At 43.6% G+C, this 23,013-nt stretch overlaps 1 protein-coding gene across 1 annotated transcript; it reads right to left on the reverse strand.

Moving 5' to 3' along the window:
- Positions 1-4,848: 4,848 nt before the first annotated feature.
- Positions 4,849-5,758, reverse strand: LOC132541454 (tropomyosin alpha-3 chain-like). The gene is made up of 2 exons (XM_060202356.1): positions 5,585-5,758; positions 4,849-4,998 (listed from the first exon to the last, which is right to left on the reverse strand). The coding sequence occupies exons 1-2, from the start codon at positions 5,699-5,701 to the stop codon at positions 4,849-4,851; spliced, it is 267 nt and encodes an 88-aa protein (XP_060058339.1). The 5' UTR covers positions 5,702-5,758.
- Between the last annotated feature and the right edge of the window lie 17,255 nt (positions 5,759-23,013).

Raw genomic sequence — 23,013 nt, forward strand, 5'->3', positions numbered from 1 at the left:
AACTACAACAATAAAACAACAAGGGCAACAAAAGGGAATAAATAAATAAAATAAAATATTAAAAAAAATTTTTAAAAAAAGGAAGAAAAGAAGCTCACCTGGTAAAAGTACAGGTTAGCATGTGTGAGGGCCCTGGTTCAAGTCCTTGGTCACCACCTGCAGGAAGGGAAGCTTCAAGAGTGGTGGAGCAGTGCTTTAGGTGTCTTTCTCTCTGTCACTCTCTCATTCTGTCTCTCTCTCTCTTTCACACACACACACACACACACACACACACAAAACTCATGCTCTTCAGACAAGAAAAAAAAATTCCATCAGGAATTATGGTGTTATCATGCCCAACAATGATACTGGTGGCAAATAAATTAATATAAAAGTTAAAAGTAAAAATTATTTCATGTGAAGTAGAGTTCATATATGGTTAGCAAATGATTAATGCTGTTTTCTTTCCACCAACTCTTGAGTCTTCTGAGCTTCGAGCAATGGACCTTTGATTTAGTAATATATTTTTTTAATGTTTTGGAGTAAATTTGCAAAGTGATTCTGCAAAAGCCTCAGGCTCCAAGGTCCCAGGTTCAAACTCCAGCACCACCATTAGCCAGAGATGAGCAGTGCTCTGGTTACAAAAATAGTAATGAATTGTGGTCCAGGAGGTGGCACAGTGATAAACCTTTGGACTCTCACACATGTGGTCCTGAGTTTGATCCCCAGCAGCACATGTGCCAGAGTGATAGCTGGTTCTTTCTCTCTCCTCCTATCTTTCTCATAAATAAATGAATAAAAATAGTAATGAATTAATTTTTTTAAAAAGTGTAAACCAGTTAGTAGATATGCACCCTAGTTAGCCTATCTCTCATGCCTACCTGACCTCAGAGAGAATTGTCAGGAGCCCCAGCAGATGCCAAGACCACTTTGTTTTGGAAATGTTCCCTTCCCTCCCCTTTTTGGCATTGTCACTCACATCTCAGGACCTGATTTCTAATTAAGTCTTTCTAGATCTGCTTCGTGAGTAGCAGCACCCTTGCTATGACTGTCCTATGAGCAATCACCTCACTCCGCATTGTTACTACTGTCATAATGTGACTCCCTATCCTCATGACCTCCATGTAGGTAGTAGCTATTACCTTATACCCTAGGGTCTAACCTGGATACCACATGAGAGTGTCACAGTACCAAAGGGAAGCTCTGGTGCTGTGGTGTCTTTTTTTCTTTCTTTTTTTTTTTAAATTTATTTAGGGGCTTGGGCAGTAGTGCAGCAGGTTAAGCGCACATGGTGCAAAGCACAAGGACTGGTGTAAGGATTCCAGCTCAAGCCCCCGGCTTCCCACCTACAGGGGCAGTGAAGCAGGTCTGCAGGTGTCTATCTTTCTCTCCTCTTCTGTCTTCCCCTCCTCTCTTGATTTCTCTGTCCTATCCAACAATAGCAGCAGCAATGACAACAATAGCAATAACGACAACAATAGCAATAACGACAACAAGAGTAGCAACAAAATGGGGAAAATGGCCTCTAGGAGCAGTGGATTCGTAGTGCAGGCACTGAGCCCCAGCAATAACCCTGGAGGCAAAAAAAAAAAAAAGATTTATTCAGGACCCATGCAAGGATCCTGGTTTGAACCTCTGGCTCCCCACCTGCAGGGGGGTTGCTTCACAAGTGGTGAAGCAGGTCTGCAGGTGTCTATCTTTCCCTCTCCATCTCCCCCTCCTCTCTGTTTCTCTCTGTCCTATCCAATAAAATGTAAAGATAATGGCTGCCAGGAGCAATGAATTCATAGTGCATCAAGCACCGAGTCCCAGTGATAACCCTGGAGGCACAAAAAAAAAAAAGTCAGACTGGCAAAATAGTGCACTATTGAGGGAAGCTTCTAACCCCCCACCCCCACATCTTTCTGTCTCTGCCTTAAAAAAAAAAATCAGGGAGTCAGGAGGTAGCGCAATGGGTTAAATGCAGGTGGCACAAAGCACAAGGATCAGCGTAAGGATCCCGGTTCAAGCCCCCGGCTCCCCACCTGCAGGGGAGTCACTTCACAAGAGGTGAAGCAGGTCTACAGGTGTCTATCTTTCTCTCCCCCTGTCTTCCCCTCCTCTCTCCATTTCTCTGTCCTATTTAACAATGGCGACATCAATAACAACAATAATAATAACTACAACAATAAAACAACAAGGGCAGGTGGGGGTAGATAGCATAATGGTTGTGCAAAGCAACTCTCATGCCTGAGGCTCTGAAGTCCCAGGTTCAATCCCCCGCACTACCAAAAGCCAGAGCTGAGCAGTGCTCTGGTTAAAAAAAAAAAAGAAGAAGAAGAAGAAGAAAGAAAGGAAGGGCAACAAAAGGGAATGAATGAATGAATGAATGAATGAATAAATAAAATCAGCCTGGAGATGGTAGGTATAGTGGATTCTCAAGCATGAGGTTCTGAGTTTGATTTCTGGCATCAAATGTGTGTCTGTCTCTCATTAGTTATCTGTGTTATAAGCCTCAAGGTTAAAAGTTAATAAAAAGTGGTTGTTTGTGGGATAATATGAAATGGAAAAAAGAATTTCAGTGATCTGGGAGGTGGCACAGTGACTAAGGCACTAGACTCTCAAGCATGAGGTCCTGAGTTCGATCCCCGGCAGCACATATACCAGAGTGATGGCTGGTTCTTTCTCTCTCTCCTGTATTTCTAATAAATAAATAAAATCTTCTTAAAAAGGAGAGAGAATTTCACTTTCAAATGGGAAACTTTAGGCCTTAAGAAGCTGAGTATGTTAGTTGGGGTCCCAAGGTAAGTTTTATCCTCTAGAATTACTGCTTTTTAAAATAGTATATATATATATGAGAGATACAGAGGGAGAGAGAAAAAGAAACCAGAGCACTGTTCAACTCTGCCTTATTGTGCTACTGGGGGTTAAACCTGGGACCACAGAGTCTCAGGCATGAAATAGGATCCATTCTTATTTCTCTACTGTCTTGTCACTCTAAGGTCCTCTTTGTTGCCATATGAACAATACTTCCTATGACATCTTCACTGCATAAGGCAGATGCCCACATTGGTCAAGACGAATAGACCCATCCAGGGTCAGGACCAGCGTGACCTTCTCTGTCCCATTGTGAAATATGAGCCAGTCTTGCTGAGCAGATGAATAATTCCCTATTAATACATATATCTACATGCCAAGTCTCAGACCCCAAAACCAAGAATGCAGCATGGGGCAGGAGGGTGGGAGTAAGTGATAGCAGTCTGAATATGGCAATTCTAACACCACCACCCCCAAGTTTGTGTAGGTCCAGGAAAAGGTCATTAAAATTCCTGGATTGGGGATGAGATAAAAACAAGATTTTGAAAAAAAAAATAAAATAAAAAATAAAACAAAACAAAAAAACAAACAAGATTTCATGGTCTGGGAGGTGGAGCAGTGGATAAAGCGCTTGACTCTCAAGCGTGAGGCCCTGAGTTCAAGCCCCGGCAGCACATGTACCAGAGTGATGCCTGGTTCTTTCTCTCTCTCCTCCTATCTTTTTCGTCAATAAATAAAGAAAATCTTTAAAAAAAAAAACAAGATTTCAGTGACCCAGGATGTTGTGAAGTTGATAAAACATTGGACTTATAAGCAAGAGGTCCTGGGGGCCAGGTGGTGGCACACCTAGTTAAGCACTCACATTACAGTGCACAAGAACCCAGGCTCAAGCCCCGAGAAAGATAGGCAGAGAGGGAGAAAGAACCAGACATCACTCTGGTACATCTGCTACCAGGGACTGAACTCGTGACCTCATGCTTGAGAGTTCAATGCTTTATCCACAGTGTCACCTCCTGGATCACTCACTCTCCCTCTATATCTCCCACTTCCATCTAAGTTTCTGTCTCTATCCAATAATTAATTAATTAAAAATAAAAACCAGAGGTCTTGAGTTTAATCTCTGACATTGCATGTGCCAGAGTGATACTCTGGTTCTCTCTCTTTCTCTTATACTAATGAGTGAATAAATTGAAGGAAAAAAAGAAAGGAAGGAAGGAAGAAAAGAGTAAGACTGGGGTTGGGTGTTGTGTTACCATATACAGGGACCCATGTTCAAGCCCCTGATCCCCACCTTCATAGGCAATGAAGCAGTGCTACAAGTCTCTCTCTCTCTCTCTCTCTCCTTTTCTCCTTCCCTCTTCTCCCTTTCTCTCTCAGTTTCTCTGTCTTTATCCAGTAAATAAATAAAATGTTTTAATTAGTTAATTAATTTCTTGCTGGGGCTCGGTGCCTGCTCTACGAATCCACTGCTCCTGGTGGTCACTTTTTTTCCATTTTCTTTTAGGATAGGAAAGAGAGAAATAGAAAGGAAAGGGGAAAATAGAGAGGGAGAGAGAAAGACACCTGCAGACCTGCTTCACTGCGTGTGAAGTGACCCCACACACATACACAGGTTCAAATCAGGATCCTTAAGCAGGTCTTTGGGTTTCATATTGTGTGCACTTAACCTGGTGCACCACTGCCTGGCCCCAATAAAATATTTTTTAAAATAAGACTTTTCTGTGTTTTAAGAAAGAAAGTATATACCATTACAAAAGTATACTTACAGTTGTCCGGGAGGTGGCACAGTGGATAAAGCACTGGACCTTCAAGCATAAAGTCCTGAGTTCAGTCCCCAGCAGCACATGTACCAGAGTGATGTCTGGTTCTTTCTTTCTCTCCTAACTTTCTAATTAATAAATAAATAAAATATTATATATATATATTAAAAGTATACTTACATAAGGTTCTATGTGAATGTGTATAATATGAGTATATTTGCCAATGTGCTGTGGATCTATGAGTATGGATATATACAAAGTGTGTTTGGAGCTTAGTGATATTACTATTAAGACCTGTGTGGATGGATTTAACTCACTTCTTGCTTCTAATACTCACATCAGCTGCTTTCTTTTCTGCCAGCTCTAGTTTTTCCTGGGCATCCTTCAAAGCTTCGGAATACTTGTCCAGCTCATCCTCTGTCCCTTTCAACTTCTTCTGCATGGCTGCCAGCTCATCCTCCAGCTGTAGGAGCCCCAAGAGTCACACACAAAACATCACAGACACATGGTTCAGGCTCAGCCCCTGGGCTTTGATGGACCCCTACATCTAGTCCCTATGTCACAGTCCCCAGAGACACATATGTCCTCCCAGCCACATACAGCCAGGTGCTCCAGGAGTGTTGCTATAATCCCCAGCCTGTGATACTATGATCACTGCCCCTAAGAGAATCAAACCAGGCTGGGTTTTCACCCAAGTCCCCTGGGTGTAGCAGATAACTTTGATTATGGGTCAGGGAAAAGGGATGCTGCATGCCAAGTTCTCACTTTTCCTCTGGAATTTGGGAGTTCTTCCAAAACACCATTTACTTCCACTTAAATCTAGCAGGTACCCCATGTCTCAGAAGGAATCATTGGCCTTTTCTCAAGGTCCCACAGGGGTCTGAGGCAGATACTCTACAGGTAGTTCCTCTGTTTATTCATTAAGGTTGGGGAAGGAATCTCTCCTACCCCGAGAGTGAGTTGCTACCAGGACTCACTGCCTGACCCATGGAAGCTATTTTCCATCTCTTTTTCACTAGTAGGTGAAAGAGATAGGTGCCAGGGCCCACCTGTTTGCTCCTTTCTTCTGCCTGCTTCTGCTCAGCCTCAGCTTGCTCTGCACGATCCAGAGCATTTTCCTTGTCCAGCTTCAGCATCTGCATCTTCTTCTTGATGGCCTCCATCATGAGCAGTGGCTGCTGGTGAGTCCACCTGAGAATATGGGGGAGCTAGAGACCAGGATGAGAAAGGAAGGGACTGCTGAGTGGTGTTAGGGTTCTCCAGATCTGAACCTTTATTTGCACTCATGGCTCCACCTCTTATTCCAAATATGGCCATTCTGGCTCCTCATCATTGTTCTCCTGGAGGTAGAAGGGGACACCATGTGAGATGCTTTCATGGACTGACATCACTTGCAAAGAAAAATTAGGGAACAGCTGAGGCTGATTTTAGACAATGGAAAGTGAGGGCGGGAAGATACATGCCCTTACCCTGAACTTTTCCACTGAACTCTTGGCAGCTCTAAAAGATCAGGGAGAGGGGAGGGGAGAGCTCTGATATAGATGAGGGGACTCTCGCAAATTCTGGGATGATGATTTTTACCCAGAGAGTCTTTGTTGCCCTTTGGCTTCCTCCAAACTCTCACCCAAGCTGCCCTGGATGTGGATCAAACTGGTTGAGATTTATTTGTTGATTTCTGGCATTTGGGTAACTTGAGCAACAGTAGAGAGGCCACTTGTGATCCTTGACAATTCCCCCAAATCCACAGATGAATTACAGTGCTATTTTAAGAATCTTTCATTGGCAGGGAGGTAGCAATAGCAACCCCTACCTTCAGAGACCCAAGGAGGGGTTAGGAGACAACTCCTCCTATAGAGTTCACACTCTACCATGTGTACATGAGCATAGACCCTGATCTGAACTTCGGCACCAGATGGGAGCACCATGCACAATAGGTATTGTGAAGTCTCTTTTCAATGTGTCTGAAGTTTAAAAAGAAAACATCTGCACACTCAATCCCCAGTACCATCATAAGCCAAAGATAAGCAGTGCTTTGGTTTAAAAAAAAAAAATCTGAAGGGGCTGGGCGGTAGCACAGTGGGCTAAGTGCACATGGTGCAAAGCACAAGGACCAGCCTAAGGACCCTGGTTTGAGCCCCCAGCTCCCCATCTGTAGGAAGTTGCTTCACAAGCGGTGAAACAGGTCTCCCTCTCTCTGCCTTCCCCCATCTCAATTTCTCTCTGTCTTATCTGGTAACAACAACAACAAGGACAACGAGCAAGGGCAACAAAATGGGAAAAAATGGCCACCAGGAGCAGTGGATTCACAGTGCAGGCACCAAGCCCCAGCAATAACCCTGGAGACAAAACATAAATAAATAAAAGTTAAAGGGGAGTCAGGAGGTAGTGCAGTGGGTTAAGTGAACGTGGTGCAAAGCACAAGGACCCGTGTAATGATCCACCTGCAGGGGAGTCGTTTCGCAAGCAGTGAAGCAGGTCTGCAGGTGTCTTATCTTTTGCTCCCCCTCTCTGTCTTCCCCTCCTCTCTCCATTTCTCTCTGTCCTATCCAACAATGACAAGAAGAATAACTACAACAATAAAGCAACAAGGGCAACAAAAGGGAATAAATAAATAAATTTTTTAATTAAAAAATGTGGGTGGTCCGGGACGTGGTACAGTAGATAAAGCAGTGGACTCTCAAGCGTGAAGTCCTGAGTTCAGTCCCCAGCAGCACATGTACCAAAGTGATATCTGGTTCTGTGTCTCTCTCCTTCTATCTTTCCCATTAATAAATAAATAATTGAAATACTTTTTTAAAAGTCTGGGGCGTCAGGTGGTAGTCCACCTGATTAAGCACACATGTACTAAGCACAAGGACCTAGGTTCAGCCCCTCAGTGAGTGATGGTAAAGCAGGTCTGCAGGTATCTATCTTTCTCTCTTCCCTTTCTGTCTCCTTTCAATTTCTCTCTCTGTCTCTATCCAATAATAAGTAAAGATAAAAAAAATTAAAAATCTGTTAGGAGTGGTGGAATTGTATAGATGTAAAACCCTGACATAGCACATACACACACACACACACACACACACACGGAAAGTATAAGAAGGTAAGTAGAGAACTGAAATGTCATTGCAGAGTTTCATGCAGTGGAGGAGAGTAAGAGAGTAAGATCCAGATAAGGATATGCTCTCTGTTTTTCCATAGTGATCTCAATTTTAATATTTTTAATCTATATTCATGAGAAAGAGAGGCAGAAAAGAGATGGGGAGAGAAAGATTGGCTAAACCACTGTTCAGCTCTGACTTATGGTGGTGCCAGGAAACTCTGGGCCCTTAGGCAGGTAAATCTGCCATTCTACAAATATATCTCACCCCAATATAATCCTTTTCTTTAAAGCTTTTTTATTATTTTTTATTCTTATTTTTATTCCCTTTTTTGTTGCCCTTGTTTTTTTATTGTTGTAGTTATTAATGTTGTTATTGATGTCGTCATTGTTGGATAGGACAGAGAGAAATGGAGAGAGGAGGGGAAGACAGAGAGGGGGAGAGAGACAGACCTGCAGACCTGCTTCACTGTTTGAGAAGTGACTCCCCTGCAGGTGGGGAGCTGGGGGTTCGAACCAGGATCCTTACACTGGTCCTTGTGCTTTGTGCCACCTGTGCTTAAGCCGCTGCGCTACCTCCTGACTCCCTTTTTTTTTTAACCACCAGGGTTATCAGTGGGGTTCAATAGGTACTCCACCATGGAAGAATAACTTCACCATTCCCAGTGATCATCTTTTTCTTTTCTTTTCTAATATTTTATTTATTTTAATGAAATACATGGACAGAAAGATACAGACAAAAAAAGAGAGACCAGAGTACTGATCACCCCTGGCTTTATGGTGGTGCTTGGGGACTGAACCTGGATCTCAGAGCTTCAGTCATGAAAGTCTTTTACATCACGATTACGCTGTGTCCCCAATCCTCTCTCTCTCTCTTTTAATGAAAGTTGAGTGATAGATAAGGAGAAAAAGGTCAAACACCTGCAGCCTTGCTCCACCATTTATGAAGCTTTCCCCCTGCAGGTAGGGACCAGGATCTTGAACCCAGGTCTACATGCATGGTAATCTGTGTACTCTATCAAGTGAGATACTGCCAAGCTCCTCCCACATATGTATGTGGGCATGATTTCACCTGCCTGCCTGGTCATCACTTAAAAAATTTTTTTTAATTTATTTTTCCTTTTGTTGCCTTTGTTTTTTTATTGTTGTAGTTATTATTGTTGTTGTTGATGATGATGTCATCATTGTTAGATAAGACAGAGAGAAATGGGGAGAGGAGGGGAAGACAGAGGGGGAGAGAAAGATAGACACCTGCAGATCTGCTTCACCACATGTGAAGCGACTCCCCTGCAGGTGGGGAGCTGGGGGCTTGAACCGGGATCCTTCTGCTGGTCTTGTACTTTGAGCCACCAGAGATACTGCCTGACTCCCAGTCATCATTTTTTTAATTCAGATTGAGACAGAGGACAGAGACACAAGGAGACTCAAGGAGAAACACCATATTACAGGTGTTTCTTCCAGTACTGTGGTACCAGGACTCACCTCAGGGCTGAGGAAGTTTCACAAGTGAAGCAGTGCTGCAGGTATTTCTCTTTCTTTTCTTTTTTTAAATTTTTAAAAATATTTTTATTATTTATTTATTCCCTTTGTTGCCCTTGTTGTTTTATTGTTGTAGTTATTATTGTTGTTGTGATTGTTGGATTGGACAGAGAGAAATGGAGAGAGGAGGGGAAGACAGAGGGGAGGAGAGAAAGATAGACACCTGCAGACCTGCCTCACCGCCTGTGAAGCGACTCCCCTGCAGGTGGGGAGCCGGGGCTCGAACTGGGATCCTTATGCCGGTCCTTGTGCTTTGCGCCACCTGCGCTTAACCTGCTGTGCTACAGCCCGACTCCCGGTATTTCTCTTTCTAGCTCCTCTTTGGCTGTTGATTTCTCTGTCTCTATCAATAAAATAAGAATATTAAAAAATAAATGCAACTTTAAAATATATTTTGCTTTATATGAATGAGAAAGAGACCAGAGTAGTGCTCAATTTTGACTTATGTGTGGGTAATTAAACCTGGGACCTCAGAGCCTCAAGCATAAAGGTCTTTTTGCAGAACTATCATGCTGTCTCCCCCACCCCAGTGAATAAAATTTTATACCCATACAGACCACGATCTATGCTGGGGAGGGGGGATAGGACAGTGAGAAATTGAGAGGTGAGAGGAAGATAAGAGAGGGAAAGAGAACAATAGACACCTGCAGACCTGTGTCACTGCTTGTGAAGCAACCTCCCTGCAGGTGGGGAGCCTTGCACTTTGTACTATGTGCACTTAACTTGATGCACTACCACCCAGCCCCCCCCCCTCTACTCTTTACCTCACCCTCCTGCTCCCCTCTTGGCCTCTCCCCACCACCCCCCACACTCACCATCACAATCATCACCAGCTCCATGCTCCCCAGCTTAGCTCCAGGCTGTGTCCCTGATCCCACTTGGAGCCTTGTTCCTGACAGATGGCCACTGATCCCAGCACCCTGGCACCACACAGTTGTAGCCTATGCCAGAGGAGAGGTGGGCACTGTTCAAGGTGACTCAAGCTGTCAGGGAAGAACACAGTTGGCTCTGAGGTATTATCATGTCAAGGACAGGCAGAGTGTTCTTGCTGAGTCCTAGTAGTGAGGCACTGAGATGTCCTGCCGGCAACTGGAGCCTGCTGGTGAGACTTCCCAGTGCTAGAGGTAGCTGGGCAGGTAGGCCATCAGCTGCCTGTTGAAGGAGGACACAGGAACCAAAGACCCATCCTGTGGGATTAACGGAAAAGAGCATTATAGGGATAGCAGGGCAGATGGCTCAACTGGTAAATATCAGTCTCTCATGTCTGTGGGCTCCTTGGTCAATTCCTTACACTGCACATACCAGACTGATGTCCTGGTGTTTCTTTCTTTCTGCCTCATGTAATGTTCTTCCTATCCCTCTAATCTCTCTCATGTAGTTAAACTACATCTTTTTAATGTTATCTTTATTTATTTATTGGATAGAGACAGAAATTGAGAGGAAAGGGGTAGATAAAGAAGAAGAGAGGGGGGCTGGGCACCAGGTTAAGCGCACATAGTATGAAGTACAAGGACCAGCATAAGGACATGGTTCGAGCCCCTGGCTCCCCACCTGCAAGGGGGTCACTTCACAGGTGCTGAAGCAGGTCTGCAGGTGTCTATCTTTCCTCCTTCATCTCCCCCTCCTCTCTCAATTTCTCTCTGTCCTATCCTATTTTTAAAAAAATTTTTTTAAAGGGAGTCGGGCGGTAGCGCAGCAGGTTAAGCACACATGGCACAAAGTGCAAGGACCAGCATAAGGATCCCGGTTCTAGCCCCCAGCTCCCCACTTGCAGGGAAGCTGCTTCACAGGTAGTAAAGCAGGTCTGCAGGTGTCTATCTCTCCCCGTCTCTGTCTTTTCCTCCTCTATTTCTGTCCTATCCAACAACGACGACATCAACAACAATAATAACTACAACAATAAAACAGCAAGGGAAACAAAAGGGAAAATAAATATTCCTTTAAAAAAAATGAAAATAAGTGGTCCGGGAGGTGGTGCAGTGGCTAAGGCACTAGACTCTCAAGCATGAGGTCCTGAGTTCAATCCCTGGCAGCACATGTACCAGAGTGATGTCTGGTTCTTTCTCTCTCTCCTATCTTTTTCATTAATAAGTAAATAAAATATTTTTTAACAAAATGAAAAAAATGGCCTCCAGGAACAGTGGATTTATTGTGCCAGTGCAGCCTCAACAATAACTCTGGAGGCAGAGAAAAAAAATGGGAAGAAAAACACCTGCAGCACTGCTTCACCACTTGCAAAGCTTTTCTTCTGCATGTGGGGACCGGGGCTTGAACTTTGGTGCTTATGCATAGTAACATGTGCACTCAACCAGATGCACCACCACCTAGTCCCATTAAACTACATCTTTTTAGGATTGGGAAGATAGCATAATTGTTATGCAAAAAAGATTTTCATGCCTGAATCTCTGAGGTTCCAGGTTCAGTCCTCAGAACTACCACAAGTCAGAGCTCAGAAGTGCTTTGGTAAATAAATTAATTAAATAAATACATCTTAAACGGACTGTAAAATAGCCCAACCCCCACTGCATTGAAGAAAGCTTCAGTGTTGTGGTCTCTTACTTCTCTGCCTCTCTGTCTCCATCTATCTATCTATCTATCTATCTATCTATCTATCTATCTATCTGAAAAAGTCATCCTGGAGTGAAACCCTGGTGACTACAGGAAAAAAAAATGCATTTTAAAAAACTAAAAATAGAGGGCCAGACAGTAGCACACTGGGTTAAGCGTACATAATATGAAACCCAAGGATTGACTCAAGGATCCTGGTTCAGAGGGGTCTCTTCAAAAGCCGTGAAGCAGGTCTGCAGGTGTCTTTCTATCTCTATCCCCTCCCGCCCCCCGTTACCCCCTGCTCTCTCAATTTCTCTGTGTCCTATCAAACAGCAATAGCAACAACAACAACAATTACAGCAACAACAACAATGCAAAAAAAGATGGCCACCAGGAGTACTGGATTCGTAGTGCGGGCACTGAACCCCAGCAATAAATCTGGAGGCAAACAAACAAATCAATAAAAATAATGAGGTGGGGTAGATAGCATAATGGTTATGCAAAGAGACTCTTAAGCCCCCAAACAACTTTGATCCATACTCCCAGTGGAGAAGTGACAGGAGGAAGAGGATAAGAGGGCTCTGAACTCCAGCTCTGTCAGGTACTAGAGAGAGGACAAAAAGGGGAGAGATATTTGAATGTAGTAACAAGGTTATATGTGGCTTGGAGTGGAAGAAAGGATTGGACCTGGAAAAAAAAAAAAGGAAGGTGATTATGTACAAATGTAGACAGCTGTAGAGATGACAGTTAACCCATATCTGCAATGTTGGGAGAACCAAGGTGGTTTGCTATGGAGGGACTGGGGATTCAGAGCTCTGGTGGTGGGAACAGTATGCAATTATGCCCTTGTTAATACGTAATGTAATTTTGTAAATAAATATTGAATAGCTAATAATTAAAAAAAGATAGAAAGACTCTTATACCCGAAGCTCCAAAGTCCCAGGTTCTATATCCCCCACACCACCATAAGCCAGAGCTGAGCAGTGCTCTGGTAAGAAAATAAATAAGGGAGTCGGGCGGTAGTGCACCGGGTTAAGCGCACGTGGTGCAAAGTGCAAGGACTGGCACAAGGATCCTGGTTCGAGCCCCCGGCTCCCCACCTGTAGGGGAGTTGCTTCACAGGCAGTAAAGCAGTTCTGCAGGTGACTTATCTTTCTCTTGCCCTCTCTGTCTTCCCCTCCTCTCTCTATTTCTCTAACAATGACGACATCAATAATAACAACAATAACTACAGCAATAAAAAACAGAGAAAAGGGACTGAGTGTTGGTGCACCTGGTTGAGTGCATGTTACAATGCGCAAGTACCCAGGTTCAAGTCCCTGGTCCCCACTATAGGAAGAAAGCGTCACAAGTGGTATTACAGTGCTGTAGGTGTGTCTCTCTGTTTCTCTTCCTCTCTGTCTTCCCCTTCCTTTCGATTTCTGGCTATCTCTACTAAATAAATAAAAATAATAATAAAAAAATTTTTAAAGAAGAAAAAAATTATCCAATCTCCACACCACCATAAACCAAAGCTGAGCAGTGGTCTAGTAAAAAAGAAAAAAGAAAAAAGAAGTGAAAGAAAGGCAGGCCCAGGGATAGGGAGGAGGGACACTAAATAAGGAGAAAAGCATAGGGACAGATGACAGATTTAACCCTCCAAAATAAGGGAATGATGCAGGGAGATTAACTACTCTGTTCCATCTCTATCCTGTGTGCATACTAACCCTTCCAGCTTAAAACTCAAATCCATTGTAAGGTTGAAGTCATTGGTCTTTCAAAGGGGACCTGGAAAAGAGATTCATTTAAAAAGACAGGAACCTGAAGCCCCTGGAAGTGGTACTGTGGATAAAGCATAGGACCAGCAGAAGTAAACCCCCAACTTCAGTCCCTGGCATCACATGAAATGTCTTTTCATTAATATCTAAAAAATTTTTAGTTAAAAATAAATTGGACAGGAACCCCAGAGAGTGAGATGTGAAAGAATGGGTTGCCAAATTGTCCACTGCTGTAAAAATATGTTTGACATGTAGTTGGTTCCTAATTAAACAACCCAATATCAAACATATCAGACAGAAGGAGACAGAAGAGCTGTAGTTGGTGGAGCCATCTCCTCAGGAGAGGACAGAATGGGGCAGCCTGGCCAGTTAGAGAGGTTACTCCCAGAGGACGCAGTGAGCTGGGCTCCTTGCTTGCTCTGCATGCCCTTCCTGCCACAGCCCAGCTCGAGCCTGCCTGGCTTTTCTGCTGGGTCACATCAGCCTACTGCAGCATGGGTCCCTGGCAGGCCTCCACATCCGGCCTTCTCTCCTCCCTGGAGCTCAGACCCAAACTTCTCCTACTGTCATGTCATGTCCCAGCGCCGCTGATGGGATCAGAGGTATCAACAGCTCCCCATCCTCCTCACCACCTGCTAGCCTCAGATCCTTCCAAAGGCTCAATGTTTTCGGGGGAGGCATTGCCCTTTATTATTATTAATATTTGTTTCTTTATTATTGGATAGAGACACAGAGAAATTGAGGAGGGAGGGAGAGATAGTGAAAGGGAAAGAGACAGAGATATACCTGCAGCCCTTCTTCACCAACTCAAGTCCCTGGTCCCCATCTGCCCCTGCAGGTGCCTCTTTTGTTCCTTTCTTTCTTTTCCCTTTCCTTTCTTTCTTTCTTTCTTCTTTTTTTAGTTTTCATTTATAAAAAGGAAACACCGAGGGAGTTGGGCGGTAGCACAGCTGGTTAAGCACAGGTGGCACAAAGCTCATGGACCAGCCTAAGGATCTTGATTCAAGCCCCTAGCTTGAACAACAATAACGAGATCAATAATAACTACAACAATAAAACAACAAGGGCAACAAAAGGGAATAAATTAAAAAAAAAACACCAACAAAAAAACACAGGATAAGAGGGGTACAACTCCACACAATTACCACCACCAGAACTCTGTATCCCATTCCCCCTATAGCTTTTCCTATTCTTTTTAAAAAATTTATTTATTCCCTTTTGTTACTCTTGTTGTTTTATGGTTGTAGTTATTACTGTTGTTAATATCATTGTTGTTGGATAGGACAGAGAGAAATCAGAGAGGAGGGGAAGACAGAGAGAGGGGAGAGAAAGAGAGACACCTGCAGACCTGCTTCACTACCTGTGAAGCAACTCCCCTGCAGGTGGGGAGCCCGGGGCTCAAATCGGGATCCTTACACTGGTCCTTGAGCTTTGCTGAGCTTAACCCGCTGCGCTACCACCCGATTCCCAGCTTTCCTATTCTTTATCCCTCTGGGAGTATGGACCCAAGGTCATTATGGGGTGCAGAAGGTGGAAAGTCTGACTTCTGAAGTTGCTTCCCCGCTGAACATGGGCATTGACAGGTTGATCCATACGCCCAGCCTGTCTCTCTTTCCCTAGTGGGGCAGGGCTCTGGGGAAGTGGGCTCCAGGACACATTGGTGGGGTTGTCTGTCCAGGGAAGTCCAGTTGGTGTCATGTTAGCATCTGGAACCTGGTGGCTGAAAAAAGAGTTAACATATAAAGCCAAACAAATTGTTGACTAATCATGAACCTAAAGGCTGGAATAGTTCAGATGATGAGTTGTGTGGGGGGGGTCTCCCTTTTGTAGTTAGTTAGTAGGCCTATTTTAGTTATATTCCAAAGGGTCCATGTCTATACTATTTTTTTTTCTTTCTGAACCTGACATCTGATATGCAGGTGGATCCAAATTATTGTCTGGGGAGATGATATCATGGCTAGAAAAAGGGTTAGGTGTATAAATATTGTTGACTTCTTCCTTTCTTTCTTTCTTTCTTTCTTCCTTTCTTTCTTTCTCCTTCCTTCCTTTTTTTGTTTGTTTGCCTCTAGGGTTATCACTGGACTTCGTGCCTGCACTATGAATCCACTGCTCCTAGCAGCCATTTTTTTTTCCTTTTGTTTTTTTCTTAATTGGATAGGACAAAGAGAGAAATTGAGAGGGGAGGGGAAGATAGAGAGGGAGAGAGAAAGATAGACACCTGCAGACATGCTTCAGGGCTTTCGAAGCAACTCCCCTGCAGGTGGGGAGCTGGGGTCTTGAACCAGGATCTTTATGTGGGTCCTTGAGCTTCGTACTATGTGCACTTAACCCAGTGCACCACCGCCACACCCCCTCTTTGGTCTCTTTCTTCTGGTTTATCTCTCTCTGTCTCTCAGTCTCAGTCTCAAAAAAGGAGGAGGAGGAAGAGGGGGAGGAGAGGTAGAAAAAAAAGGAGGGGGAGGAGAAGGAGGAGAAAAAGAAGAGCCATCAGGAACAGTAAAGTTACCTTGAAGGCACTAAGTCCCAGAAACGACCCTGGTGGCCTTCACCATATTGAAGGAAGCTTTGGTGCTGTGGTCTCTTTATCTCTCCCCCTCCCTCCCTCCTTTATCTAGTACAAAAACAATAATAAATAAATACATACATACATACAAAAATAAATCTTACAGTCCACTGGTGGGTGGACAGAGAAAGAAAACTCTTGTGGCAAAAACAAAACATAGAATACTCCTTCTCCCCAACACCTAGTCCCTTTTCACCTTCTTCTCACGACCTCCAGGCATTCTTCTTGAAGATCCCTAGCGGAGTCCTGATGAAAAGAAGAGCTGTCTTGCTGGCAGGCCCTAGAGAAGGCTTAGAGCTTCCCCTTCCTGGCCAAATGAAGCTGAAGACTTTAGGAGAGAGCTCAGCAGGCAGAGAGGAAACCCCTCTGCAGGGAAGCAGTCTGCAGTCCTTGGCACTCTCCTCCTTTCCTTTTTTTTTTTTTTTTTAAGATAGAGGCAGAGATAGAATAAAAGAGACCATAGTACCAAAGCTTCATTAAATGCAGTGGTGGTTGGGCTCAAACCTGAGCTCAACACATGGCAAAGAAAAGCACTATCCAAGTGAACTATTTTACCAACCCAGGACTTTCCTCTTCTGGGCCTTTTCCAAGAACTACCGGCTCCTGGGAGGCTTTTCTTTGATGGGACTCAGCTGGGTTCCTTCTGGGGAAACTGTCTTCAGAAGGCAATTGGGTCTGTTGCATGGGGAAGTGGGCAGAGGCTCTACTCCACTGTGGCAGAAAGGTGCCCCCAATTATAGCTGCACTGTGAGATGGAGGGGCTCCAGATGAAGTGCAAGGGTGGAAGGAAAATGCTCTGCTTCAGCCCCCAGGCCTATCCCATGTGTCCTTGTTCTCATTAATCTTGACATCCCCTCTATACACACAACACATACATCCCCAACACCACAGTGCCCTTGATGTAGATCAATAACTTGTCCCAAGCCCCAATCAATTCCTGATGTGTGGCTAACCAGTGGGCATGCAAGCCCCAAGGTACCTGCGGGTTATCTTCTGTCCTTGTTCCTCTATGACTCTCAATGAGGGTTGTGTGGAATTTTTACTTTATTTTTTAATATTTTATTTATTTAATAATGGGAAAAATAGGAGGAGAGAGAGAGAAAGAACCAGACATCACTTTGGCACATGTGCTGCTGGGGCACCATCTCCCAGACCACTTTATTTTTTAATAGCTTTCCATATATATATATCCAAATGGTGGCACACCTGGTTGAGTGCAAGGGCCTGGGGTCAAGCCCCTAGTCCCCACCTGCAGAGGGAAAGCTTCATGAGTGGTAAAGCGGAGCTGCAGGTGTTATCACTCTCCCTCTCTATCTCCCCCTTCCCTCTCAATTTCTCTCTCTTTAAATTTTATTTACTTATTTATTTATTTTTGCCTCTAGAGTTATTGCTGGGCAATACGAATCCACTGCTCCTGGAGGCTACTTTGTCCCTTTTTTGTTGCCCTTATTGTTTATTGTTATTGTTGTATTATTATTGTTGTTATTGCTGTCACTGTTGTTGGATAGGACAGAGAGAAATGGAGAGAGGAGGGGAAGACAGAGATGAGGAGAGAAAGATAGACGCCTGCAGAGAAAGATAGATACTTGCTTCACCGCCTATGAAGCGACCCTCTGCAGGTGGGGAGCTGGGGGCTTGAACCAGGATCCTTACACCGGTCCTTGCACTTTGAGCCATGTGCGCTTAACCCGCTGCGCTACTGCCTGGCTCCAATTTTATTTATTTTTATTATTGGGTAGAGACAAAGAAATTGAGAGGAGGAAAAGAAATAGAGAGGGAAAGAGACAGAGAAACACCTGCAGCTCTACTTGCTCACTGTAGTGTGTCCTCTTAACCAGATGTGCCTGGCCCCTCTAATTAAAAAAAATTACTATCTTTATTTATATTATAAAGACAGCCAGATATTGAGAAGGAAGGGAGAGACAGAGAGGAAGACAGAGTGATACCTGCAGACTTGCTTCACCACTTGTGAAGTTTTTCCACTGCAGGTGGGGACTGGGGGCTTGAACCTGGGTCCTTGTACACTGTAACATGTTTGCTCAACCAGGTGTGCCACCACTCAGCCCCCTAGTTTTTTTTGTTGTTTTTTTTTTAGATAAGACAGAGAGAAATTGAGAAAGGATGGGGAGATAAAGACACTTGCAGACCTGCTTCACTGCTTCTGAAGTGGAGCCCCTGCAGGTGGGGAGCCTAGGCTTAAACCTGAGTCCCTGTAGACATGAGTTCTTAACTGGGCGCACAACCACAGAGCCCCCTCTCAATTAAATTTTTTTTGATTTATTTATTACTGGATAGAGACAGAGAGAAACTGAGAGGGGCAGGTGGTGGCACACCTGGTTAAGTGCACACACAACAGTGTGCAAGGACCCACGTTCAAGCTCCAGGTTCCCACCTGCAGGAAGAAAGCTTCATGAGTGCTGAAGCAGGGCTGCAAGTGTCTCTCTCTTTCCCTCTTTATCTTCCTCTCTCCTCTCATTTCCTCTCTGTCTTTATTCAATAATAAAAAAACAAAATAAATAAATAAATTTATTTTTAAAATTTTGGCGGGACGGTGGTGCACCTAGTTAAGCACATACATTACAGTGTATAAGGACCCAGGTTCAAGTCCCTGGTCCCCATCTGAAGGGGGAAAGCTTCACAAGTAGTGAGGCAGGGCTGCAGGTGTCTCTCTTATTTCTTTCCCTGTCTCCCCCACTACTCTTAATTTCTCTCTGTCTCTATCCAATAATAAACAAATGAAATGTATTAAAAAAAATTAATTAGAGGGGGTCGGGCGGTGGCGCAGTGGGTTAAGCGCATGTGGCGCAAAGCACAGGGACCCGCGTAGGGATCCCGGTTCGAGCCCCCAACTCCCCACCTGCAGGGGAGTCGCTTCACAGGCGGTGAAGCAGGTCTGCAGGTGTCTATCTTTCTCTCCCCCTCTCTGTCTTCCCCCCTCTCTCCATTTCCCTCTGTCCTATCCAACAACGAACAACATCAACAATGGCAATAATAATAACCACAACGAGGCTACAACAACGAGGGCAACAAAAAGGGGGGGAAATGGCCTCCAGGAGCGGTGAATTCATGGTGCAGGCACCGAGCCCAGCAATAACCCTAGAGGAAAAAAAATTTAATTAGAAAGAAAAAAGGAAAATATGGCCATCAGGAGTGGTGGATTTATTGTGCCGGCAACTGAGCACCAGCAATAACCCTGGAGGCCATAAAAAATTATTTAAAAATTTTGAGATTGAGTCTCTTCTCTTCTTTAAGAAGGGTATGAAATATTTTGGGAAAGGGAGGAGAAACATGACCAGAGTATGGCTCCACCATGCTTAATCCTCTGTGTCATGGATGGTTTTTTTTTTTTTGCCTCCTGGTTTATGGCTGCACTGCAAATCCACTACTCCTGGCAACCATTTTTTTTCCATTGTTGTTGTTGCTGTTATTGTTGTTGTTGGATAGGACAGAGAGAAATTGAGAGAGGAGAGGAAGACAGAGGAGAGAGAAACACCTGCAGACCTGCTTCTTGGCTTACAAAGAGAGCCTCCTGCAAGTGGAGAATTGGGCTCAAACCCGGATCCTTGCATCCGTCATTGCGCTTTGCACCATGTGTGCTTAAGCCAGTGTGCTACCTCCTGGACCCCAGATGGTGCTTTTCTAAACCCATGTGACAGGTGGCTTAAATCCATGTTCTCCCTCTTGGTAAAGTGTTCCCTCTACTGTCTTTTTTATTTTAGGTAATTTCTGGCTATATTTGTGTGTGTAATCACTGGATTGTACAGAGGCTCCATTATTATTATTTTTTAAATTTATTTCTTTATTGGGGAACTAATGTTTTACATTCAACAGTAAATACAATAGTTTGTACATGCATAACATTCCCCAGTTTCCCATTTAACAATACAACCCCCACTATGTCATTTATCATCTTTCATGGACCTGTATTCTCCCCACCCACCCACTATTATTATTTTTTAACCAGAGCACTGTTCAGGTCTGGCTTATGGTAGTGTGGGGGACTGAATCTGGGGCTTCTTCGGAGGCTCAGGCATGAGAGTCTCTTTGCATAACAATTATGCTACCTACCCCCACTTTTTTTAATTTAATTTTTTTTTCCAGAACACTGCTCAGCTCTGGCTTATGGTGGTGTGGGGGATTGAACCTGGGAGCTTCAGGCATGAGAGTCTGTTTGCATATCCATTATACTATTTCCCCCACCCATCCCCATTTTAATTTTTTAAGAATCTACATATTGTTTTCCATAATGGAAATACCAAATCACATCATATTCTTTTTTGTTGTTTATTGAGGGGGACTAATGGTTTACAGTCGACAATAAAATACAGTAGTCTGTACATGTGTAACACTTCTCACAATCTTTTTTACTTTTTTTTTCTAGAGGACCACTTAGCTCTGAGTTATAGTAGTGTCAGGGACTGAATCTCAGAACCTCAAGCATAAAGTCTCATACATAACCACTATGCTGTCTCCCTGGCCTCTTTTATTTATTTATTTTACTTTACTGGTTAAAGTACTTTAAATCTGGTGTATTGTGCCAAAACAAAGAACTCTTGGGCAGGATGGGGGGAAGTGCTCAGGTCCTGGAACATGATAGGGAGGAGGACCTAGGTGGGGGATTAGATTGTTATCTGGAAAACTGAGAAATGTTGCACATGTACCAATTAGTGTATGTTACTGTTGATTGAATACCACTAATCCCCCCAATAAAGAAAAAAAAAGCTGTATTTTTCACTGCAACTGCATTTACATGTATTAAAAAGTAGAAATCAGAACATTAATATGATCAGGTAAATGCTAATTTAAACACCATATATAATTTCTGTATAAGTACCGCGCAATAACTGATTGCGCCACTGGAGCTCCCATATATAATTTCTAAGTGATAACAAAGAACAAAATAATAGTGATGGAGATTGGATAGCAACTTGTATAGATAACATTCATGTATAACAAGCAAACTATCCCAACATGAGTCAAGAAAGATATACTATTGAGCTGTTGAAATGCTAAAGATGTGTTGAAATATTTGTGCTTGTATAGATATATTTTTTGTGTTTTTATTGTTATTTATTTTCCCTTTTGTTGCCCTTGTTTTATTGTTGTTGTAGTTATTACTGTTGTTGATGATTATGTCATCACTGATGGATAGGACAGAGAGAAATAGAGAGAGGAGGGGAAGACAGAGAGGGGGAGATAAAGAGACACCTGCAGACCTGCTTCACTGCCTGTGAAGCGACTCCCCTGCAGGTGGGGAGCCGGGACTCGAACCAGTATCCTTATGCCGGTCCTTGTGCTTCGCGCTTTGTGCACTTAACCCTCTGTGCTACCACCCGACCCCCTGTGTGTGTTTTATAGTTTCAAAGTATTAACTGATGAAGTAGTGTGATTTAAAAAATAATAATTATCCTATACTTCTCTGGGTTCTTCAAGCCAGACAATAGTCAAGTAAAAATAAAATTGATTTAAAAAGAGTATTTTAATTCAATTCTGTCTTATGCTGGTGCTGGCAGGGTGAGGGTGGTGGTGGTGGTGAACCTGGAACCTGAGAGCCTCAGACATGAAAGTGTTTTTGCACCACCACTATGCTAGCACCCCCAATCTTTATTTACTTTAATTATTGCTACCCAGATCTCTCTGACCTACACAATTCCATTACTCTCAAAGGAATTTTTTTTCAATTTTAGATAGAAACAGGATAGATACAGAGAGTGAAGGAAAAATATACCACCACTCCACCATTCATGGACCTTCTCCTTGAGGCAGAGAGGCTAAGAGTTAACTTCTTAGCTAAAGAAAAATGCAGTTGTTGATAGTTTTCCTCTTCCCCTCAGCTAAACAGGGCTTCCTATTGCTGCAATCAAAGTAACCTTAGTTGGCAGCCTTAGAATCTGCTATGCTGCCCAAGAGTCTGCTGATAACCCAAACAAGGTGTATTCATTTTTTCTCTCTTCCTCTCTCTCTTTCTCTCTCTTGATAGAGATAGAACTTGAGAGGAAAGAGGTGATGTGAGAGAAACAATTACAGCAGATTCACCACTAATGAAGTTTCTCCCTTGAAGGTAGGGACTGGGGGGTTAAACCTAGGTCCTTGCACACTGTGTGTGCTTAACCAGGTCAAGTGCACCACCACTTTGGCCCCACTTGAACTCTCCTTATACCAGAAAAAAAAAAAAAAAACCCTTTTAAGCTTGTTTTTATGAGTTACTATTAGGAAGCTGAGTTGATAACTATAAAAGGGAAAGTGCCGGGAGTCGGGCTGTAGTGCAGCGGGTTAAGCGCAGGTGGCACAAAGCACAAGGACCGGCATAAGGATCCCAGTTCGAACCCCGGCTCCCCACCTGCAGGGGAGTCGCTTCACAGGTGGTGAAGCAGGTCTGCAGGTGTCTATCTTTCTCTCCTCCTCTCTGTCTTCCCCTCCCTCTCTCCATTTCTCTCTGTCCTATCCAACAACAACAACAATAATAATAATAACTACAACAATAAAACAACAAGGGCAACAAAAGGGAATAAATAAATAAAAATAAATATAAAAAAAAGATTTAAAAAAAAAAAGGGAAAGTGCCATTGTATTCAGGGCCCTTTTTTTTTTTTTTTGACAGCTGGGTCTGCTGGTATAATAATAAAACAGCTTCCTGCATTAATACCTCTGTGTGTCTCATCTCTCTACCTAAGAATCCCAGGGACTGGACAGTGGTATTCCTGGTTAAGTGTACGTAATACTAAGCACAAGGACCTGCACAATGATCTGGGTTTGAGCCTCCTGCTCCTCACCTGCAGCACATCTGCTTCACAAGTAGTGAAGCAGGTCTGCAGGTGAGGTGTCTCTCTTTCTTTCATCCTATCTCCCAGAAGCCTCCTCTCTCAACATCTCTCTGTCCTATCCAATAAAGAAGAAAGAGAAGAGAGGAAAAGAAAGAAAAAAATGGCCACCAGGAATGGTGAATTTTTAGTGTCAGCATCCAGCCCTAGCAATAACCCTGGAGGC

This window comes from Erinaceus europaeus, chromosome 11 (genome assembly GCF_950295315.1).
Source record: "Erinaceus europaeus chromosome 11, mEriEur2.1, whole genome shotgun sequence".
Classification (NCBI taxonomy): domain Eukaryota; kingdom Metazoa; phylum Chordata; class Mammalia; order Eulipotyphla; family Erinaceidae; genus Erinaceus; species Erinaceus europaeus.